General features: G+C 40.1%; 2 protein-coding genes across 5 annotated transcripts; one reads left to right on the top strand and one right to left on the bottom strand.

The window, feature by feature from the left end:
* Positions 1–172: 172 nt before the first annotated feature.
* Positions 173–22,295, top strand: METTL9 (methyltransferase 9, His-X-His N1(pi)-histidine). 2 transcript variants are annotated; one of them, XM_065850761.2, is made up of 5 exons: positions 173–476; positions 4,754–4,944; positions 7,175–7,384; positions 8,433–8,617; positions 21,575–22,295. In XM_065850761.2, exons 1-5 carry the CDS (start codon positions 303–305, stop codon positions 21,778–21,780), a joined length of 966 nt encoding a protein of 321 aa, XP_065706833.1. In that variant the 5' UTR covers positions 173–302; the 3' UTR covers positions 21,781–22,295. The 2 variants fall into 2 exon arrangements, with proteins under 2 accessions (XP_065706833.1, XP_065706834.1); XM_065850762.2 differs by lacking the exon at positions 21,575–22,295 and adding an exon at positions 14,627–14,729.
* Positions 13,938–20,827, bottom strand: IGSF6 (immunoglobulin superfamily member 6). Of its 3 annotated transcripts, none has more exons than XM_071815115.1 (6): positions 20,689–20,827; positions 18,422–18,775; positions 17,419–17,615; positions 16,243–16,299; positions 15,526–15,600; positions 13,938–14,392 (listed from the first exon to the last, which is right to left on the bottom strand). In XM_071815115.1, the coding sequence occupies exons 1-6, from the start codon at positions 20,753–20,755 to the stop codon at positions 14,354–14,356; spliced, it is 789 nt and encodes a 262-aa protein (XP_071671216.1). In that variant the 5' UTR covers positions 20,756–20,827; the 3' UTR covers positions 13,938–14,353. The 3 variants fall into 3 exon arrangements, with proteins under 3 accessions (XP_071671216.1, XP_065706835.1, XP_071671217.1); XM_065850763.2 differs by having other exon boundaries at positions 17,419–17,531; XM_071815116.1 differs by lacking the exon at positions 15,526–15,600.
* Positions 22,296–22,639: the final 344 nt, after the last annotated feature.

The following is a 22,639-nucleotide window of genomic DNA, read 5'->3' as shown; positions in this document are numbered from 1 at the left end:
CGCCGCCGCCGCCGAACCCCGCTCCGGTTCGAAGGCAGCGCCCCGGGGGCGGACCCTGCCGCTCCACGGTCCCGCCCGCCCTGTGATCGGCGAGAGAAAGGGAGGGCGCGGGTGCGCGCCACGCCCCGGCGTGTCTCACCGAAGCCGGCCGGCCGGGCCCCGCTGCCGCGGCGCCGCGCGTTCCGCCCTGAGCGTGTGTGCGGGGCCCGGAGCCGAGCCTGGCGAGTGGCGTGCTGCCGGCGCCGCCGCTGCCATGGGGAGAGAGGGCAGCGGGAGGGGATGACTCCGCGCCTCTTCCCCCGATGAGACTGTGGCTGAGCTGGCTGTGCTGCTACACCCTGTTCCTGTGGGTGCTGAGGAGGAAGATGTGGTCTGGCCCTGCCAGGTACCTGAGAAGCCCTTTATCCAGATCTCTCTACGCGAATATGATGGGCAGCCACAGCCAGCCAGCCCCGGGCGCCAGGGAGAACCATCAGGTACAGCCCGAGGGGCAGCCGCCCCTCCCGCCCCTCCTGTCCCTCCCGTCCCCCACCCCGCCTTCCCTCCCGTGCTCGGCGGGGAGTCCCGGTGCCTGCAGGACCTGGGGCCTCCTTTCCTCCTCCCCTCCCAATCACCGCCCCGGGGAGCCGGCGCTGGGAAGCTCCGCCAAGGGCAGCGGGCGCGGGGTCCTTGTCCGCCGGGGCGCACTGAGTTACCGGCCGCCGCGGGGACCCTGGTGCAGGCTGAGGTGGCACCGGGCCGGGCAGCGCCAGACAAAAGGAGGGAGCAGCTCGGTCCGCCGGGTGAGAAACTTGCCGTGTGCCCTCCGTGTGAAACACGGCCGGAGCCTGCTGAGGAGGGGAGAGACCGAGCTGGAGAGGAGGCATCCGGGGCCGGGTGCTGTGGGCTCGGGCGTTCGCCGCGGGAGAGTCGTCGGAGCGAGTTCGGCGGTAGCGGCGGGACGGGGGAGGCAGCGCGGGGTCCCGAGAGCGGGGGTGCATCGGGCTGAGTGCCAGGGCTGCTCCTGGAAGATGTGAACCTGCGCCTTGCGTTCTCTCTGCTGAGCTCTGTGAGCAAACACCACTTGAATAACGTTTGCAGGTGATGTTGGATGGGGCGGGTTTGTAGTCACAGAGGTGTTTTTAATGAACGCTAGCGTGCCTAGAGGAAAATAACAGAAGTGAGCAACTGGGAAACTGTGGAGACCTTGGAACGGTAGTTGATGGCAGACTAGAAATGAGTTTGCAATGTGATATGGCTGCAATATAAAAGGTTAGTGCTATATTTGGTCAGTATAGGCATGTGGATCAGTACTTTGTAGAGAAATTAGGGACTATACTCTTGGTATACAATGGTTATGTGATATGGTTGCATTTAAAATATGTTTAGGTCTGCACTACATTTTACTGAAATGCTACTGAAAATCTGTCAGGAGTTTAGAAGGGCTAATAAAAACTGTTAGGGCTAAAGGAAGATACTGATTTGTTCTAAGGAAAACACAGAGCCAAGCTAATGAAGAAGATATAGCATAAATACTTGGTGACTGCTGTACAAAGGAAGAACATAATCATGCATCATAATTCTTCAATCCAATCTATTACTGGAGTGCTCTCGGTGGACACTGGCACCCAGAATCTTGCTACTGAGTGAATGTATTACAGGGGTTTAATGAATATGGTCTGCTGTTTGGATCATTCACTGCATAAGTAGGATGACAAAGAATCAGAATTAAGGGTTACAGAGAGAACTTCCTTCTGGTGAACAAAGAAATTTTTAAAGGCCTCTGTGGTGTTAAAAACTACTAGAAAGACAAGTCAAGGAAGGCAATGTGTTATGGAGATGAGTATGTCATTCAAAGGTAGATGGTCTGCAGTGGATAATCTCTATTTCTAATTTATTTGACCTAGATTTTAAACCTGAAGTGTTGATTATTCAGTAAGTAGTAAGATTTGTGATTATTGAGGTTTTGGGGTTACTCAGAAGTAAGGATTGCATGTTGAGGTCCAGGTGCTTTCACTCTCTGCAGTTTCACTGACGTCATTAGTTTTAGGTAAGTTAGCTGAAATAATATTTTCATCATTTCACTAATATTAGGCAAAATTATCAATAAACAATTTTTATTATAACAAAGCTCTTAACATAATGTTTTTCAGGGTTTTCTGCTGTAATTTTTCTGCTATGGTGCTATAAGAGCTCGATACACTTTCCATCATTAAACTAGTGGCCCAAGAAGGGCTCTTCGTATACTGTACATGAAGGAAAACAAAAGCGGTTTCTGTTCTGAGGAAGTAATTCCAGTAATTAAGCTGTCTTTTACCACTTACGTGAAATTTGGATTTGGTTTATCCTGTGTTGCCTTTTTTTTTTTTTTTTACTGTTTGCTATCATTTCTATTATTCGCTAGTATTACATAGGTGGTTGCCAGTAGCCTTGTTGGAGAGATTAACTGTGAAGAAGTTAGGGAAGGTCTGAGAGCAATGTCTGATTTCTGAAACAGGCTTCTCACAGTTGCTACCATCATAGTTCTGCCAATGATTATGTCAATAGATATCAATATTTAGAAGTCTTAAAGACAAGAATTGTAGGACTGTTGTTTTCCATGGTCAGATCTTGGAACTACAAGTGACAGTTCAGTGCAGAACCAAGTTTTAAGAGCTCAGGTACAGCACATAAGTGGTCACATTGCTTATGGAACAAACCTGTGTTTCCAAAGCTGTGATAGTTGGATACATTTTCTTTTGGACTGAAAATGGTGAAAGGCAGATCATCTGAGCCACTCCAAACCTGTCCAGTGTAGCAAGGCAGCAGCCTCATGAATGAACCTGCTGCAGAGCCCAGCCTGCTCCTCAGCAACATGAGGTTGTTTGCTTCTGCCAGGCTCTTGAAAATGGCTTCTGAAGATGGATGAACAAAGTACATAGGCTGCTGCTTTAGTGGTTTTTCATGACTCGCTAAGGATTCCCTTTGGGAGTCACTGGTCTGTGCTGATTTGTTCAAGTAGCCTTGCACTGCGGCACAAAAAGACCTGAATTGGTAAATCATCAGGCTCTGGGATGCCTGTGCCAGTCTCCATCATGTGGTACAGATTTGCTCAAATCTGTTTTCAGAGTAAAGGATCACTTGTGTTACCTACAAGTGTGTTTGAAAATACAGTTGAGAACCTGAATCTGCCAGAAATATACCCACCATCCAAATGGTTTTCGAAGTAAACCTAAGCAGGCATATGTTCGCTACTCGACTGAAGGGTCATGACATCCTTTGCTACTTTGGGTCGGTGTTTGATGGAACCCCTGTTCATGAATCTGGCGTAACGGCCTTGGTGCAGCTGTCTGCTCCCCTCTGCTTACTGGCACTATGATCGTGAAGCAGCGAGAGACTGTCACGAGAATCCTGTCCCGTTATTATTTGTACTACGGTAGTGACTGGAAGTCCCGTTGTGCTGAACACTGTAAACATGGGTTAAGTGACTGTTTCACTCCCAGCAAGGTACAGCAAATGTGAAGGGATCAGGATATGGGCATACATTTTGCATGGGATGGCTATAAAGAGAATCTTAGGTATTAAACTGTTGGGGAGTTACCCCAGCTGTCTGTTTCCTGTCCTTCTATATGCACTTTTACAAGATTCTGTGAAAACTCTGGATTACTCTTTAAGATACTTATAACTCCCTATCTGCACAGTAAACACATGCAGTCGGATTAGGGAACATTATTGGAAGATCTAAGGAGAGATAAGAGCGTGTTAGCTGTAGAGAATAATTCTTGATATTAGAAAACAGACACAATGGCATTAGAGATCCTGTAAGAACAGCTGACAATGGCTCTGCATAAGTGTAGGAGAGTGAAAAATAATAGTGACATTCTTAAATAAAATTACATTTAAAACTTTTTTTGGTAACTTCTGCATAATGAGTGAAAGGGGGGTTTGGCTTGGCATTGCAACTTAACAAGGAGCAACCTTTTGAATTTTATTATTAGTGCTGGCATTCCAGAATGCTGCAGCATTAGAGGCATTTGCTGGAGATGCAAAAGGTGGTCATGAGGGTCATAAAATTTTAGAATTTCTATAAGTTTTCATTGTATTGCACCATTTTTTTGCATTTAAAATAATGTAAAGCAGGTGTTAAGTAGGGAGTTTAAATGTGCCTTACATGTGGATAGTAAAATGTTAGGATATTGTGTGGTTTATTACATTTTCCAGGTAGATCTGATACCAAAAATTAACATTCTTTTTCTGGGAGGAAGCTTCACAGATATTAATTGTTTTGAAAGACTTGTGGACCTGCTTGCTGGTACTGGTAGGCGAAGAAATATAGTCCAGCAATGCTATGAGACAGTTGTTTAGAGTATTGATTGGATTTATCTCCTTTATCTCTTTTCCTGGAAAAAAATTCCAAATGCACTTGCTGATTTATTTGTGGATGATGCCTAGGGAAAAGTTGAGGGTGAGTTGGAAGATAGAAAACAATGTTATCCCACCTCATACTGCTTTATCAGGATGGTGCTAACCACAGAGTACCCGTGTTTGCTTTCTAGGAAAGTTACTTTGTAAAATTCTTCAAAGTACAGGGTGATGACTAAGACAAAAATTAAAAGCATCGTTTCTTAGAAATCGAAGTTAAATTAATCGTGAAGCTTGTTGAAAAGTCTGTAGAAAAACCTAAATTTTATATTGCAAAAATTGATAATAGCCTTCCATGCATTCATTTTTTATTTAACTACTACTGCTTTTATGTTGCTGAACTTTTAAATGGTCCTTTATCTTTTTTCTCTAGTGGTATGTCTGCAACACAGAACAGTTGTCTGAATCCCTTCAGCCTATTTTTGTCCAGAGTTACCTTGACCAAGGAACACAGATCTTCTTAAACAACAGCATTGAGAAATCAGGCTGGCTGTTTATCCAACTCTATCACTCTTTCGTGTCCTCAGTTTTTAGCCTCTTTATGTCTAGAACATCTATCAATGGGTAAGTGAAAACTCAATCTTAGGTCAAGTAAATACAGTTTGGATTTAAAGTTTTCAAGTGTTCAGCTCTACCCCTTGATCTCTCGGCTTTTCTTAAATGTGTAGCTTTCCCTTTGCTAGTTTAACAGATCTGAAACGCCCTACTGTGTTCTTCATGCCCAGCCCTCTTAATTGAAGAACACTGTTTCTGACATGAGGGGACAGAGAAGGTAATTGCAATTAATAAGAGAAAGAGGATTCTAATTGTGTTTTATAGCCATCACTTGTATTAATTTTCTTCTGATAAGAATGTTCTCTCTGTTTTAGACAATGTATACCTCTTCCCTCTGCTTTCTTTCCCTGCTTTGCTTTTTACCTACTGCCATATCACTGTTGGTTTTGCCCTTGTTGAAGGTGGCTGTATCCAGTCAGTTCTGTATTGCATCTAAAACTCTTTCTAGGAGAGAGTGTGTGCAACCTACTGCAAACATAGGCAGATTTCTAAGCAGTGCAAAAGTTGGACGAATATTGTGCCTGGTAACACTGATGTGGAACACAATTTTGTCCTTTCCCCTATTCTCTAAAACTTAATTTCACTTCAATTTTTGTGTAAGCTCTCCTTTAACAGCTAAGTTCTGATGTGACATGTTTGACTGATGAAACATCAGGAAGGCAGGAAAAGAGAAGTTTATAAAATAGTATTCTGTTAGTCTTGTTGGATCCTTCTCTCCTGGGGCTGCAGGGGAGTTTGGCTTTTTGTGGGTGCTTTAATATTTTCTCCAAAAAAGTCAGTGCCTTTGGTTTTTTTTTTTGCTCCTGTGGTGGCATTTAGACATGTTTAACAGATCGTCAGTTTCAACCTTAGGAAGAATGCTTTTTGTCCTCCACCTCTGCACCTACTACATACTGCTGCACAGTCTGATATGAGGATAGTAGCTGTCTACTAAAGCTAGAAAAATAATATTTTTCCTTATTTTATAACCAGATGACTTTATGAGCTTCCCTGTGGTGTTCTTAGTTACATGTAGCTTTATATAAAGGTTCCTTTGGTGTCTTCTCCTTCCTTTCTCTTCCATTTTTTTTCAAAGGCTCTTCAGTGCTTTGAATAACACCTCATAGTGCTGTTAGGAATAATAGCTATGAGCCAATTCTACAGTGTGGGCTGACACAAGTGTGCTATAAGGGGGTTCTGCTTGAATTGGCTGTATTCTGTTTATTTTATACATTTAATTTCCTGCTTTAGTTTCTTCTATATGACTTTGTATACTCTGTCCTTTTTGTTGGCTTGTTTGCTTTTTACTACAGTCAATCTTTCCTAGGTTGCCTCTTTTTCTTAGTTTTTGTATTCTCGGATTCTTTTTATCTCTGTTTGCCTTTTTCCCCCCTTGAACATAAAATAATTCTGTTTGTTGTCTTTAAATTTAACCCGCTGTCCAACACTAGTTTAAAGAATCATGTTTATCTACTTTCAATCTGTTACTGTCCAGTTCTTCTTCCTCTGCTTGTTCTCCTAACTCTTTCATCTTCTGAATTCTGCTATAACAGCTGAAATCTGTCACTATGTAGTCTTCAAACGCTTACGGGCGGGTATGTCATTGACTTGATCCATAAGGAATCCAACTGTCACCTCTACACAATTCCTTAATGAGTTGCCTATTTTCTGTTCCACAGCTCTTCATATTGAATGCAAGTTCTGCAGATAGCAGCAAAAGCCATTGTAACATACAATCAAAAAAACCTTTTGCCACTCCAGCAGTGTTCCCCAGTCCTTTCTTTAAATCTGTTCCCTGGCTTCCCTCCTAGTTCCACATCCTATTCTCATTCATTGTACATACTTTTTTTGTCTGCAGCCGTGTTTATTTCCTCTACTATTTCATCTTTAAAGGTAGGTGGCAGATTCAAATCTGCAGATGTGACAAGTAAGGTTCAACCTTTATCTTTCCCTCTCTTTCTCTCCCCCTCATTTTTATTATTTTTTTTAACGTGATCATTTTCTTGAGCTGCACCTCATGGGCTCTTCCTTACCTAATCAAATTCCTCCTGAAGTGTTAACTGCTGTAACTGTATGTGGCTAAATGTTTGATCTCTGACAAGTGCAAGACAAGTTGAACTGGATTTAAAATTTATCTGAGCAGTGACCTTGTACGCTATTATGTGTGAGTGATTGCTGCCAAAACACATTCTAAATTACTTCATTGTCCTTCCCGCTAAAGTTTGTACAAAATTAGTAATTTCTCATTTTTACATTTCAGGCTGCTGGGAAGGGGTTCAATGTTTGTGTTTTCCCCAGAACAATTTCAAAGACTGCTTAAAATAAATCCAGAATGGAAATCCCACAGACTTCTCGATTTGGGGGCTGGGGATGGAGAAGTCACTAAAGTCATGAGTCCTCACTTTGAAGAAATCTATGCCACTGAATTGTCTGAAACCATGATATGGCAGCTTCAGAAGAAGAAATACAGGTATTGTACTGAATACTTCCTGCATCCTTTATATCAGATGTTACAGCGAAGTAATCTGTTTGTAATATTTAATGAATGCTTGGTATTTTCAGTCATTTCCTCTGTTGTTTGGTTGCTGTGAAATAGGTCGGCCTGTACAAAGCAAGAAAACAAACACATCTGATGTTCACTGTTAGCAGTGCTTTTGTTATGTGGGTGTTACCTGTTAACACAAAATAGGCAACAACAATTTTGAAGTCTCCTTATTCATAGCTTGCATAAATTGCTGTAATCAAGGGAGTCAGGAGGATGAAATTGAGATGAACAGTCCAAAATTTCAAGAGGAAGACAACAGGTGCTGCAGAAGAAGCAAACTGAATCCTGGTAATAGGGATACCTTGGTAATCTGTGTCTGTTTAATCCCACAGCGTAGAAGGCTGTGTAAAGATTCTTTTATTCTTACTTATCAGCTCCTGCTGATAAGATTGAATAATATTGAGTAACAAAAGCCTCAGCACTTTCAAAATGTTGTTCATGCAACTGTCACAGCTTCTGGAAGTTCTTGGAGGCAGCAGATCTGGTCCTGTTGAATAATGGTTATTATCACTATGTGCCTAGACTTCAACACAAAGGATGAAAGAACCGTGGATTTCTTTTCTTCAATAGTTTTTTAGTGGAAATGTAGCAGCTACTTCACAATCCAGGTTTGCACAGAATGGGTAAAATGCAGAAAGCCATTAATCATGTTTCAGGTTAAGAAGTATCTTTGGTTTTATTCTAGGACAACACATTTTTATAATACCTGGAGTTTTGGGGTTTGTCTCCTTTGTTGCCTCATGATTATAAGGTTATATAAAGGTTCATAGGACTGGATATATAGCCGTGCCCATTGTTGACTTGGTTTTCCAAAAGACCACAAGGATCATGTCTATCTCTTTTCCTTGCCTAGGCGTGTGACCTTACCTGCATTATCAGTGCATCCATAGGGAATTTTTGTCTTCAGTGGCTCTCTCTGAACTCAGCTTGTGTTTGTTTCGCAGACTGTATCTCTTTCTCTTTTCCTTTGTAGGGTGCTTGGTATAAATGAATGGCAAAACACAGGATTTCAGTATGATGTTATCAGCTGTTTGAATTTGCTGGATCGATGTGATCAACCACTGACTGTATTAAAAGACATTAGAAGTGTACTGGAGCCAACTAGAGGCAGAGTTATTCTAGCATTAGTTCTGCCATTTCATCCGTATGTGGAAAATGGTAAGTGCACTAACTAATACCTGTTTAGGTGGGTAAAGAAAACATTTATAGGTTATAGTATCCCAAATTAAATGTTTAATAAATAATTGGCAAGTTTGTATTAGATTTTTACAAAGAGGCCACATGATGTAAGATGCTTTCTTAATTCCCCAGCGCACACTGTTGGCACCAACAAAAAAGCTCACATACTGAAGTTGCATATCCTGTTAGTCAGGTTGCCACATTTGAGCTGTGTTGGAGCAACCCGGGAAAGTTTCTCTGCTACTGTCATATAGGTAACCCCAGTTGTCCCTAGCAACCACTGAGCAAAACCATCAGGATGGTCACTAGTGCTGAATTAGAGCAGTTCAGGTCAAATTGTTTCAAGTGTTCCAGATGAAGCGCGCCTAAAAATTCATAGTGAGATAACATTCACTTTACAACATGAGCTCTCCAAGTAAAATATAAACCCCTACTAATACAAATTATCTATCGCTATTAATATTGTGTTAGTAAATGGAATAAAAAGGTAAAATTTGATGCCAAAACTCCATTATTTCCTTTAGTTGCATTTTAAAGAAATACATGAGAGATTTTCAAAAGAATCTGTCTTTATGACCAAACTTCGAAAGAGGCTAGAAACTTTTTTTACATGCCTGTGATTGTGGATTCAGGTTGAGACACCGTAAACGTGGTTTGAATTTCAGAAGGCTGGTGTTCTTCAGTCATTGCTTGGACCCTGTCTTTCCTTGAGTATTGAGGCTTGACTGTGGAAAGGCATGTATTCCCAGAAAATACAGAACTAATAACCTTAACATTCTAGCAATCACAAATGCGTCAAAGTTTTTCTATATGCCAATGGTATTTGGGGGAGGGGAGGGGGTGGGAGTTTTAAGTATGAAAAATGCTATAAGATGAAGAATTGCTTAAAATACAGTATTTGAGCCTATAATCTTGTAGCTACTCTGAAAAGTAGAGTGTCTTAAATGAGATGTGGGGGTTGACTTACACGTCTGTATGGTATTTCGAGCATGTTCGGTTACAACTTACTGTTCATATAATGTGGAACGATATGCCTTCTTCTTGTAAAAATTCTTTACAACTCTGAATAACAACAGTGCCTTTGTAGGCTTTCATTGACCTATTAGAAGCAGAAATTGAGAAATTATTTGGGTGGCTTTTTTGTTTGTGTTTTGCAATCGCTATTGCAGCCAGCATCTGCTTTTCTGTGTGTTGTTGGGTAACCACCTGACAGACCACATGTAGCTTCCTGGTTCAACAGGAGGTATATCAATTAAGGAAGAAACTGCTCAAAGTCTGCTTACATCCTTCAGGAGGAGAAAAGATAGTTAAATTTCCAAATCCTAAGGGACTGGAAACCTGTTCTGTGATGACTGAACTCAGTTATTCCTACTTGTTGAAAACTGAAATCTGTTGTAAGATGTCTTGTAAACAGAAGTCATACTTTTGTTTGTGGTGGTGATTTGTAGCAGAGTAGTCACTTTGTTTAATGCAGTTTTGTTTCCTTAATATCTTCTGAAATTTAAGATAATTGTCTGCTTATCACTATCATAGATATGGGCCCCTATAAATTTCTTTAGACAATGCAAGGTTATTACACGCAGAAGTTACTGTCATTCCACTGAAGCTTTACCACTTAAGATCAATTTAAGTGTAGTCTAAAGAAATAGACAATGAACTGCCAGACTGTCTTCGGTATGTTCGGTATTTTCATTCAGCTGTTCTACAAGATGATGCATTTTTAAAAGTGTTAGGTCTGTACGTATGCTTTATATTTAACAAAAAAAATACTTGGAACATTCAAAGAGGAGAACATTTTATGGCTTAAGTAACTTCTTGTATCCGCTAATTAAAAACAGTTTGGATTCACCTAGATAAACTTTTGAATTTTAGAGGGGGGAACAAATGCAGAAAAGATGAGGCAGGTAAGGTGTTTGATCAGTGTATTGATCAGTTTCAAGAAATTGATAAATTATTTTAATCAAAACTGGATATTTGGGAGGGTAATTGTGGAAGCCGTCTATGTGAATAACATAAAACTTCCTTTAAGAGAACAAAGCAAGGTAGAGGAGTGTGAAGAACATATTTCTGTGCTTGCTGTTTCTGGAATTACAGTGACACCTAGAGTCCAAAGTAGCTCAATTGTAAATTTTTTCTGAGCTTTTTCAGAGTTTTATTTTTCACATATAGAACAGCAAGTAATACACTTATTGCACATGTCTAAATTTGGCAAGGAAGCCGGATGAGTCATAAGGTATTAGACTAGTCACGTAAGAAAATATATTATTTTAAGTTTATATTTTTATAGGTATATTATTTATAGGTATCCCATAGGGTCATGTAAAAATCCTTTGTATTTCCTAATATAGACGTCATATTTATATAAAGGCATTATTAGATAATATATAAGTAGACTGGTTTGAGTTTCTCTACAATAAAAATGTCAGAGGCACCATATTTGAGAAGTAGTAAACACTAGCAGCCTGGGATTGTGAAATGTTCTTGTTGAACACATTAATGTCCTTGTGATTGATCAACAGGGATAAGAAGACAAAGGTGTGGTTTCTGTCTTCCTGAAATGCTTAGTACTAAATTGAGCTGGAAACACAGCACTGTGCTAGATGGACCCTTGCTTTGTTTCAGTTGTCAGTTCACATATCACTGAAATGAGAAATATAATTTCATTTGTTAAACAAAACCTAGCTTTATTTAAATGATGATAAAAGATGCAGCTGTTCTTTGGTAGGGAGAATGCCTGATACTAGTAGTTCTCTTGTAAAAGTGCTGATTTTTGTAGACTGACTAGGTAGTAACTGCTAAAAAATAAAAAGGTACTTTAAAAAAAAAAGGTATAATACCTTGAATAGGTAGTATACTTCTGTGTTCATGCATGTTGAACAGGCATGTGAAGGCAAAACTTGGTGCCTCTGAGTAGGCTTGACTTCGGGTGGTAGGACTGGAGGATGGGGGTTTGTCTGCCTAGCAAGTGAATTGTAATTTTAATATTGCAGGAGCAACCCTCTCACTATGACCGCTCCTTCTCTTTTCTAAAATAGGCTAGGAAGCTTTACCGTGATAGTAAATACATTTATATTGACTGTTTTTTCTGCTTGTCTGTCTACAGAATACGTATGTTTTGCTCTGTTTAAGCTGTTGTTAAAACTTAGGAACTGTTGATCTGTATATCTGTTACATCAATAACTATCACATTACAGAATCACATAATTGACTGGGTTGGAAAAGACCTCAGAGATCATCAAGCCCAACCCTTGGTCCAACTCCAGTCCATTGACCAGATCATGGTAGTAAGTGCCATGTCCAATCTCAGTTTAAAAACCTCCAGGGCCGGTGAGTCCAGCACCTCCCTGGGCAGCCATTCCAATGCTGACCACTCTCTCTGCAAAGAATTGCTTTCTAATCTCCAGCCTCAATTTCCCCTGGCAGAGTTGAAGCCCATGGCCCCTTGTCCTATTGCTGACTGCCTGGGAGAAGAGCCCAATCCCCACCTGGCTAGAACTGCCCTTCAGGTAGTTCTAGAGAGTGATGAGGTCACCTCTAAGCCTCCTCTTCTCCAGACTAAACAATCCCCCCTCAGCCTCTCCCCATAGGGCTTGTATTCAAGTCCCTTCCCCAGTCTTCTCTTCTCTGGACCCGCTCCAGCACTTCAATCTCTTTCCTGACCTGAGGGGCCCAGAACTGAACACAATACTCCAGGTGTGGCCTCCCCAATGCAGAGTACAGGGGAAGGATCACTGCCCTTGTCCTGCTGACCATGCTATGTTTGATACAGGACAGGACACCATTGGCCTTCTTGGCCACCTGGGCACACTGTTGGCTCATGTTGAGCTTCCTGTCCATTAGTCCTCCCAGGTCCCTTTCTGCCTGACTGCTCTCCAGCCACTCTGTGCCCAGCCTGGAGCGCTGCAGGGGGTTGTTGTGGCCAAAGTGCAGGACCCGCCACTTGGCCTTGTTGAACTTCATCCTATTGGAATCGGCCCGTTTTTCCATTCTATCCAGATCCCTCTGCAGAGCCCTCCTGCCTTCCAGCAGGTCCACACTCCCTTCCAACTTGGTGTCATCAGCAAATTTGCTGATGATGGTCTCAATCCCCTCATCTAAGTCATCAATAAAGATGTTAAACAGGACTGGACCCAACACTGACCCCTAGGGACACCACTAGTGACTGGCCGCCAGCTGGATGCGGCCCCATTCACCAGCACTCTCTGGGCCCGGCCCTGCAGCCAGTTCTTAACCCAGCAGAGAGTGCACTTGTCCAAGCCATGGGCTCCCAGCTTTTGCAGGAGTATGTTATGGGAGGCAGTGTCAAAGGCTTTGCTGAAGTCCAGATAGGGCACATCTACAGCTTTCCCCTCGTCCACCAGGTGGGTCACCTGGTCATAAAAGGAGATCAGGTTGGTCAGACAGGTCCTGCCCCTCCTAAACCCGTGCTGGCTGGGTCTGATCCCTTGTCCATCCTGAAGGCGCTGTGTGATTGCATTCAGGATGATCTGCTCCGTAACCTTGCCAGGCACCGAGGTCAGGCCAACAGGCCTGGAGTTGCCATGGTCAGCTTTGCAGCCCTTTTTGTGGATTGGGGTAACATTTGCCAATTTCCAATCGTATGGGACCTCCCCGGTGAGCCAGGACTGTTGGAAGATGATGGAGAGCGGCTTGGTGAGCTCTTCCGCTAGCTCCCTCATCACCCTAGGATGGATCCCGTCTGGTCCCATAGGCTTGTGAGGATCCAGATGGCTCAGTAAGTCACCAACTATTTCCTCCTGGAACACAAGGGGTCTATTTGGCTTCCTGTCTGTGCTGAGGGCCACCTGTCTTACTGGTAAAAACTGAGACAAAGTAGGTGTTAAGTACCTCAGCTTTCTCCTCATCTTTGTTAACTGTATTTCCCTCAAAGTCCAACAGAGAATGGAGGTTTTCCCTGCCCCTCCTTTTGTTATTAATGTATTTAAAGAAGGACTTTTTATTATCCCTGACAGAATTGGCCAAATTAACTTCAAATTGCAGTTTTGTTTCCCTGATTTTTTTTCTGCATGATCTAGCTATTTTCATAAATGCTTCATAAGTAGCCAGCCCTTTTTTCACAGTTGGTCAACTCTCTTTTTATTTCTGCTTTCCTTCGGAATCTCCCTGTTTAGCCAAGCCGGTTGCCTTCCCCGCCGGCCGGCCTTTCGACACACCGGTACAGCCTTTCCTGTGCACTCAAACCTCCTGCTTGGAGCGTGTCCAACCCTCCTGGGCCCCCTTGTTTTTAAGCATTATTTCCCAGGGTATGCTCTGAACTAAACTATGACTAAAACCAGAATTTCATCTATGAAATGAATTTATTTTCTGTTGCTGTCAATTATCATACATCTTTCACAAATGCTCAATTCATGTAAAAAGGAATACATGTACATTTATGTAAAAAGACACAGAATTAAATCTAAAGTGAAAAATGAAAATTTTATGAAGAATTAGCAGTTATCTTATGAAAGATTAAGTCTTTTCCCACCATTCTTATTCTTGCAGAATGGAAAACAGGAGTAACACGTAACATAAAAGTAATGTACAATACACTTGGTTTTGTTGATCTGTTTAGAAAATACTCTTGAAGAACACTGTCCCGCCAGGTTTTCTTCTCTTTTTAAAGCGAAGGAAGTCTGTGAAGAAGCTTAACTTCTTCATCTGCCTGTTTGCTTGCATGAGAAATATTGAACAAATCTGAACTGCTGCACAGACTCATCTGTTCTGATAAATAGTGTCATCTTCCAAAGTATCCTAGGGAAAAAAATGTAGAAGTATTTTGTTACTGATGTAATAAATAAAGATAGAATTTCTTTTTTGAGGCAAACCGCATCCCTTTCCCATTTCAGTAAACTTCTTTCTCCCTACTTATCCAGTTGCTTTTGTCCATGTGGTATCCACAGGATTCAAAACATACTTATTTTCCTGTTGGATTTTCCTAATCTCAGGAAGCACGCAGGCAGTGAAACATACCCCTTTGTTTCACAGTGTTCGGATCTGATGCTCAAACCAAGGACCAGCTCATGTCAGCAGAGGCTCGAAGTCTTTAAAGGGGTAATTACAGAGGCTGTATGAAAATAAATGAAGTGAAGATGTATAGCAGATAAGTGTTTGTGTTCTATGTTTCCTTTGGTTTCTCCTTAGATCTCTGAGTGGTGCAGCCCATGCTCAGAATAGGAGAGAATTTATACTGTTTCTCAAGAGAAGCAACATTTTTGAAGCAGGACTTTTGAGGCCATTGTCTTTGTTTGCAAATACGCGTCACTTCTGAAGTTGTTTTTTGTAACTTACATGGCACATGCAAAATTATTGTCATATGGTCATGTAAAGCTTACTGGCATAAATTTGGAATGATTAAATAAGTTGTGTGGCTTTATACACATTGATATTAATTACCTAGTTTAGGCTCTGTAAGTTGAAGGAGGGGGAAATATCTATAAGAATGTTGTAGAGCTTTTGTAACAGTTTTATTACATTTTTGTCGTCTAGCTACCCTGGGCTAAGGGAGCAAGAGGAACTACAATAGAAATATTTTTTTTAAATGGAATTCCTAATAGCTCTGTGCCTTTTACCAAACAGTCCAGAACTACTTGTTGAGGCCTTTTGTTGGCAAAATAGAAATCTATGAAAGCTTCATTCTTAAAGGTACATACATACGTACATATAAGGTATATGCTATCATATATATATATATATAATTGTATTCGTATGGTCATTTAGAATGCCTTATCATGTCTTTGACTGTTGTGCAGAATACTTTTTAAAGACCTTTATGAACTTTAGAAGACAGAAGTCTGTTTCCAGAGGAAAAGGAAATGGTATATGCTTAAAAAACGTCAGTTCTTCTTTTTCCCCATAAACTTTTGTTTGGGTAGTTAGATACTTACAGGTTTTTCAGCGTACTTCTGCTTTTGAAGTTCTTGGGCAATTGCTTGAAAAATTTTTCGCCCACTACTGATTTTCTGCAAATTATTTGAAATAATTCAGGTCAGTGCTACATTTTAAGTTGGGGGAAACATCTTTTTCTACCTTTTGTAATTCTGATTTTTTTTTTTTTTCTGAATATGTCTTTGGGAATGTTATTAACACTTTAAGAACATGCAGTTTGGAAGGCAGAAGTGTTTTAAATTACATTAACATTACATCTCTTAAAATATATACCTTTTTTAATGGATGTTTAAATGTATGGGTTTTGATTTTTTTTTTTTAATTGAAGCATGCATGATGATAGAGGTTCTTAACGGACCTGTTTTAAATACAGTAGGGCTTACCTCAATGCACCATTTAAACAACCAAAAAGCTAGTAGCAAAACCTGCTATTTTCAGATGTTCAGAAAAAATTTACTGAAAACCTAAAGGAAGCTGCGTATTAGAGATGGCCTTTATGTAGGTTGACTTTATCCTGCACCACACTCATTAAAAAGAATCTAATTAACTAATTATTTAAATATAAAATCATTAACTAGTTTTATACGAATCTGAAGTGAAGCCCTAACCACTCTGAATGTCTTTCTAGTTGAATCATTGATTAATCACAAAACTGATGCTTAAAAAAGAAAAAAACCCTCCGAATCACAGACAAAGAAAACAAAGTGGTAACATACACAGTTCTCTGTTCTTTGGCCTTCTTTCCCACTCGCCTTTAGCAGCTTTGGTTTTAACTGGAAGGAGGGATAATAAAATAAAAGATTAAAATGTAAGATGAAATGTCAACTGTTAAAGTAGCGGAATAGTTAAAAGCATCAAACAGTTTGTAGACAAAAGTTTTTCATTAGATCAGCTTATACCATTGGAAAATCAGTGAAATTCTCATGCATGTGAGGCTTTTTTCAGCTTCTGGTAGCAGATGTTGCAAGTATTTTTGCTTTGAGTACAATGGGACCTCCCTGAAGCACTACCTAGTTCTCAAAAATGAACCACTGGCATCACAGGTACCAGTTTTTCCCCTGAAGAAGGCCTGGTTATTTTTTCCCACTATAATGTTTCACCTAATATAAAGAAAAAGGGAAAAATGAAGAAGACTGTCCTGTCTTTATGTTGAGACACTAAGCAATACAGCAAAAAACCATTTTACCATACTGTACCACTCAGGACTGTGAAGTCTTCTTTCTCGTGTCAGAGTCTCATTATGATGTAAAGACTCCAGTGGCAGCTTTGGGTGTTTGTTTTTAACTAAACACAGATTTTGTTCTAATTCTTTTGCAAAAATACAGTATTTATGTAATTTTTAACCAGGTGCTTTTTAGTATATTTGTTTCCATAAGCATAAAACTTCTTTCAAGTCTCTGATTTTTTAAAAAAAATTTACCAAGGTCTTTCTTTTCTGTGTCTGATGTATTAATAGAATTTCATTACACAAGTAAAGTCAGTTTGCAGTCACTTTACTGCTACTGACAAATACTTGGACATTAAGTTTAAATTATTTTACTTTTGCTGGAAACTAATCCAGAGACTTAATGACTTACAATGGTAATTTCTAGTTTTGTATTTTGCATGTGCCTTGATGGATAATCTCCAACTTGCTGATTACTACTTTCAGGATCATTTTATCTTTAGAATACCTTTTCTTTTAGACGTCTTACTAGAAAAGAAAATGTGGTTGCTATTCAGAGTACAGGTATGTGCCACACAAGAGTTTGCAGATGAGCGCAGCCACCTCTTTAAAACTTAATCATAAAAGTTCAGGAATCTAGAAACGCCTTTTTATTCTCTTTGTGGAGAGGTTAAAACTGCTTAGATTTAAAAAATAAAAAAAATCAGAAAAATCACTTTGAGCCTACCTTGTAGATCATAAGGAACATGAATACAGTAGTGCTGTATAGAAACAGTAAAGCTGAGGTGATGATCATGAAGATGGAGACGACTTTTCCATTGCTGTGCTGCGTCTCTGCGCCTTTAGTAAAAGTGAGTGCAAGAATAAAGGACAGTTCTTCTGATTCACATAATTTTCTTAAGATTCTGCATTTCAGCCCCATTCCTTTGAGGAATTAAAAAAAACCTTAGACCCACCAATATTTTCTGGTTCATTTTCAGTCTAAACTCCTTAGTGAGAACACTTTTGTTTCTGTGAATGTTTGCAAGGGCAATGGAGACTTGTTTTTTTTTATTATGAACCCTCCATTGAGGGGTAGACAGAGAATAGAATCCAGTTTTTTGCTCTCATGAAGGAATAGCAGAATAAAGCTCACAGACTTTTTCTCAGAAATGCAATTAGAGGAAAGAAGGAATATAGGGGAAAAAATAATTCACCTAGGTTGTTTTTTTCCCCGATTTTAGGCATGTAATATTGAGATGTAGTTAATGAAATCTCATCACTTTCTTAACTAGAAGGCAAATGATATAAAGGTTCAGAACTAAAACATTTGCTCACGTTGGTGCACTGAATCCCCAGCTCTGATACCTTGTACTCTGTTGCATGCATTTCCACTAAATATCAGGTTTTCTACTTCTCATTTTTCTGTTTATGCTTCCTTTCTGATAGCCAGTAAAGTCCTTCTATAAGAGGATGTAGCATATGGTTAGATAAGACAGAGTACAAAACTTCTTTCTTTTGTAGAATTTGAGTCATTTGCATCATATGACAGAACAGTCCAATTAGCAAACAAGGTTAGATGCTTATTCGTACAATCCCTCCATGGTTTTACCATTAGTATTTTAATATAGTCATATTCCTCCTAGCAGTTTTGTTGGTATTTCCATCTTAAATGCCATTGTTGAAAATGTAGATAGAGTATTTAGTAAAGATCATTTATTTCTTTTAAGGTGCTTCATTAAGAAACTGACCTGTTTTCATTAGTACCGTTCCATCTCCTGTTTGTTTAGAATGGGGTGAACTTGAATCTGAAAATGCTATTCCACATATATAAACAGCATTATCGTCTACAGTCAGGTCATTGATTTGAAGTGAAACGTTGTTTTCTGGTAAAAAATGTACTTTGTACTTCTGCTGATCTGTGCATCCAGGAGTACACAAATCCTCATGTTTACTAGTTACAAAGCGAAACCATAGAATTTGAAGTGAGGATGGGGAGCATCCAGAGGCAGAGAAAGCACATGTGAGGAACACAGTGTGCATGGAGTAGTCAGCTCCCTGAAATCTGGGTTGTGTTACGGTGACGTGGCAGGTATCTGCAGGACCTGTTGAGAGTGAACAATTGGTGATGTGAGGGACAGTCGAAAACCAAGGAACAATCTAAAAATGAAATAAGGTGCTTTGGAGTCATTTGAGACAAGGTAGGAGGAAAGGGGGAAAACAACTTGAATTTTTTTAGATTGTTTCCAGGAGACTTGTAGGTAATTCCTACAGCTCGCCCATGCGTTCATTCAACAGTTTTACCTGTGTGGTAATGTGCTTAGCTTTCTGTTTTTCTGAAAAGGTATAGAGAAGACTCATTTATTTAAAGTAATGTTAATGTCTCCTTTGGCCCTGGAGAAGACCAAAGAAATACTTGGTCTGGTTCCCTGCCTCAGATTTAGTCCTGAGTGTTTTGGGGACTTGGGGGGGCAATGAGGAGGGGGGTGTCATGTGGCATATGTCTGGATGTAGCATGGAGGGTGTTGTTCTCTTCTCCCAAGTGATGGAACGAGAGGAAATGAGCTCAAGTTGCATCGGAGGAGTGTACATTGAACATCAGAAAAAAAAAAAATCACGGAAAAGGGCTGTCAGGCGCTGGAACAGGCTGCCCAGGGAGCTGCTGCGGTCGCCGTCCCTGGAGGGTTTGAAAATATGTGTGCATGAGGTTCTTAGGGACATGGTTTAGGGGCGGACTTGGCAGTGCCAGGTTCAGGGTTGGACTCGATGATCTTAGAGGTGTTTTCCAGCCAAAATGATTCTATGATTCAGTGCTTGATGGAGTAGTTCTGCAAGGGTTTCTCTCTCCTCCACTGTTCTGAATCAAGTGAGACAGCCTGGTGGCACGCAGTGGAAGTGTCGTAAATGGAGACATTTATAATTTAGTAATCTCATAACACTGATTAGAATTCATAATAGTTCCTAGACATTCTTCCACTTCATTACATATATTAACTCTGGGTTTTTAAGGATAATAATACTTCTTGTTAGTTCTGACATTTAAAAATGTGTGAAGAGAAAGCAGGAAGGTTACTCAGAGAAGAGTATTCTAATTAAGGAACAGAAATGTAAGCTTTAATATGACTGGTCTGGGAGATTTTGTTTTTTTTAAGTCCTTGATGAAATCCATAAATACTGGTTTAGTATATTCAATTTTATCCAAATATATTGCTTAGTTATTTAAGCAATGGGATTGAGATTATTGCAGTAAAAATGAAGATATTATATTAAAAGCATCCTTTTCTACTTCCTAGAAAATAACAAATTGGAAGAAAAATAAACTGAAGCCTCTTAACTTACTGCTGAAGCACAATTTGTAAGCCTGCCCATGGTGGCCAATCAGCATTGTCCATCATTTTTCTCATGGTTTTATGGACCAAGGTTAAGCAGATTCAGTGTCTGTGACTTCTACAGGAATAAAATGAAACTCTGCTGCTGTGTCAAATCAACATCAGAGCGGTTCCATAGCAGCAACAGTAATCTGGAGATTGTAGTAAGACAAGTTGGTGGTGAACTTGCACCCTGTGTGGTGAAAGGCAATAGCTTGTGCTTCTGCAGCTGATCCCCTTGTCTTTTCCACCTTACTCTGGGGCTCTGGCTGGCCATGCAGAGAGCATTTCATGGCTTCAGTTGATGCAGATACTGTCTGCTGAGCTTCCCAAACCCTCCTCCCAGACCAGCTCAGCTGCACTGAAACCATGGGGCTGCTGCTGGAGCACTTTGCAGGGAAGTGCGTGCAGCAGGGTTTGACCCAGAAATAGACTACAGGAGCATTTCAGACTTTTGGAAGAAAAAGCTTTTGCTAACAGTTGTTTAATTTATGAGTTGCATGAAGATAGCAGAAATTAGCTTGATTCTTGGCAAAACTTTTTACTGCTCTTACTTTGTAGCTATGTTGCAAATCATAACCACAATATTTTCAATCTTGTTTAACTGCTGTCACACAGAAAAACACAAGAAGAATAAAAAGAAGTCTTACCAGCACCGTGCAGAATCCAGTCAAATGCCAGCATTAGCAAGTTTTTTAATTTGGCGAAAGATACCATTTCTTTTATCTCTCAGGAAATGATTCTGCTTGAAGGAAGAGAAACTTAGGAAATGTTTGGAGTTGCAGAACGCTCTGAATCACGCGATTTAGAACTTCCTGTTTTGAAGGGTGTTTACCATTGCATTTAGCAAACTGGTTAAAGGTACAGACCAAACCAGAAAATATTTGTCATTTGTGGATTACATTACTTCGAAAATGAGTGGAATTTCTGAGCATTCTGCCTATAATCCTTCAGATTATTTCATTGGATATAACGAATGAGAGTATGTTTTCCAGCATGCTACGAGTGTTTGGCTTCTTAGTTTTTTATGACCCTAATCAGTCTTTACCAGCTAGTAGGTGGCCACTGGAGGAACTGATTTAGTAGCCATCTGTTGTAATGTGGTGGTCTACTGATGGACACTTCACAGCAAATCATGATTTTCAACTTGATGTCTCTGTTTGCTGTAAATACCCAAAGCCGTCTTTAGCCAGACAGTGGGCATAAAGAAATAATCTTATAATGCTGGAAAATATCTTCATTAAATAGTCTGTCTGTACATACCTGCTGAACACTAGCCTCACTAGAGGAAGTTACTTTTCAGCCAGTCTGGGAACTATGAGTTAAAAATGTAACAAAGATAACCTTAAAAAGGAACCACTTCTGAAGAACAGGCAAAACCTTGAACACATCTTGGCAACAGCTCAACAAATGGCTTGTCAACCTCCTATTTGGAGTGGAATGGGATATAATCTGTGTCATATGCTTTCTATAAGATAATAGAACACGCAATAAAACTTTCTTTATAATTTAAACCAAGCTGTTTTGTTTTCTCAGTAGGTGGCAAGTGGGAAAAGCCCTCAGAAGTTTTGGAAATCAAAGGGCACACTTGGGAAGAACAGGTGAATAGCCTGCCAGAAGTGTTCAGTAAAGCTGGTTTTGCCATAGAGGCTTTCACCAGACTGCCATACCTGTGTGAAGGTGACATGTATAATGACTACTATGTACTAGATGATGCTGTCTTCGTCCTCAAACCAGTGTAAGCATGTATGAGGTAAATCTCCAGAATCTAACCCAAGAAGCAGCCTCTGAGAGAGGAGTGTGATTTATGGTTACTTAAAGGGAGAGAATTTGGGGATTGCCATGTTAAATGAATACCATGTAAGAAATTTAAAGGCCAAAATACTGATGTATTTCTTTGTAGTGTGATTAGGAAAAAAAGGTTGTTTTTTTGAACAGACTCTTTGGTTGAGAATTTCTTTTTTTTACCTGACAATTCATTCTGCAGTCCAGCAGTAATGGAAGATTTTTTTTATGCTTACCTGCAACAGGGATCAGATCCAAACAAAAGCAGTAGCCCTAGTGATGATGAAGCTGGTACAATGTGAACTGTTATTAAAGAAATCAAGTGAAATCTGGCAATAAAGTTATCCATTCAGTTCAAGCCTTGTTGAATATAAACTGTTGAAGTGGAATATTCTTCCATGCTAAGTTACTTTCTCTCTTATTGTCACTTTCCACATGTTTTTAATCATTCTAATAAACTTTTTTGAGATTACTTTTTGCATTAACTTTTGTGTTCATTTTTGTAACCATAGCCATGCTTGTCTGCAGCAACTGCCCTTTGTGTTGAGAGTCAAGCTCTCAGTAGCAGCACAACCTTGCATTTATTTAAACAGCGTTTAAATATTGTTTAAAGGGATAACAGTCCACAAAAAAAAAAAAAAGGTATCACTTTTGGTTGGGTTTCCTTCATATTCCTCTCAAAGCCTCATAAATCCTCATTGCTTTTGCATATGCCATTTTCCAGCTAAAGGAGTTATGGTAGAACTTGCCAAAACTGCACTTTAAACTGATAGGTTTAATAACAAACTTTCTAAGTAAGTTGTTCTCAGAAGTTTT

The sequence above is a fragment of the Patagioenas fasciata genome, chromosome 15 (genome assembly GCF_037038585.1).
Source record: "Patagioenas fasciata isolate bPatFas1 chromosome 15, bPatFas1.hap1, whole genome shotgun sequence".
Lineage (NCBI taxonomy): Eukaryota > Metazoa > Chordata > Aves > Columbiformes > Columbidae > Patagioenas > Patagioenas fasciata.
This window is presented reverse-complemented; position numbering and strand designations above follow the sequence as displayed.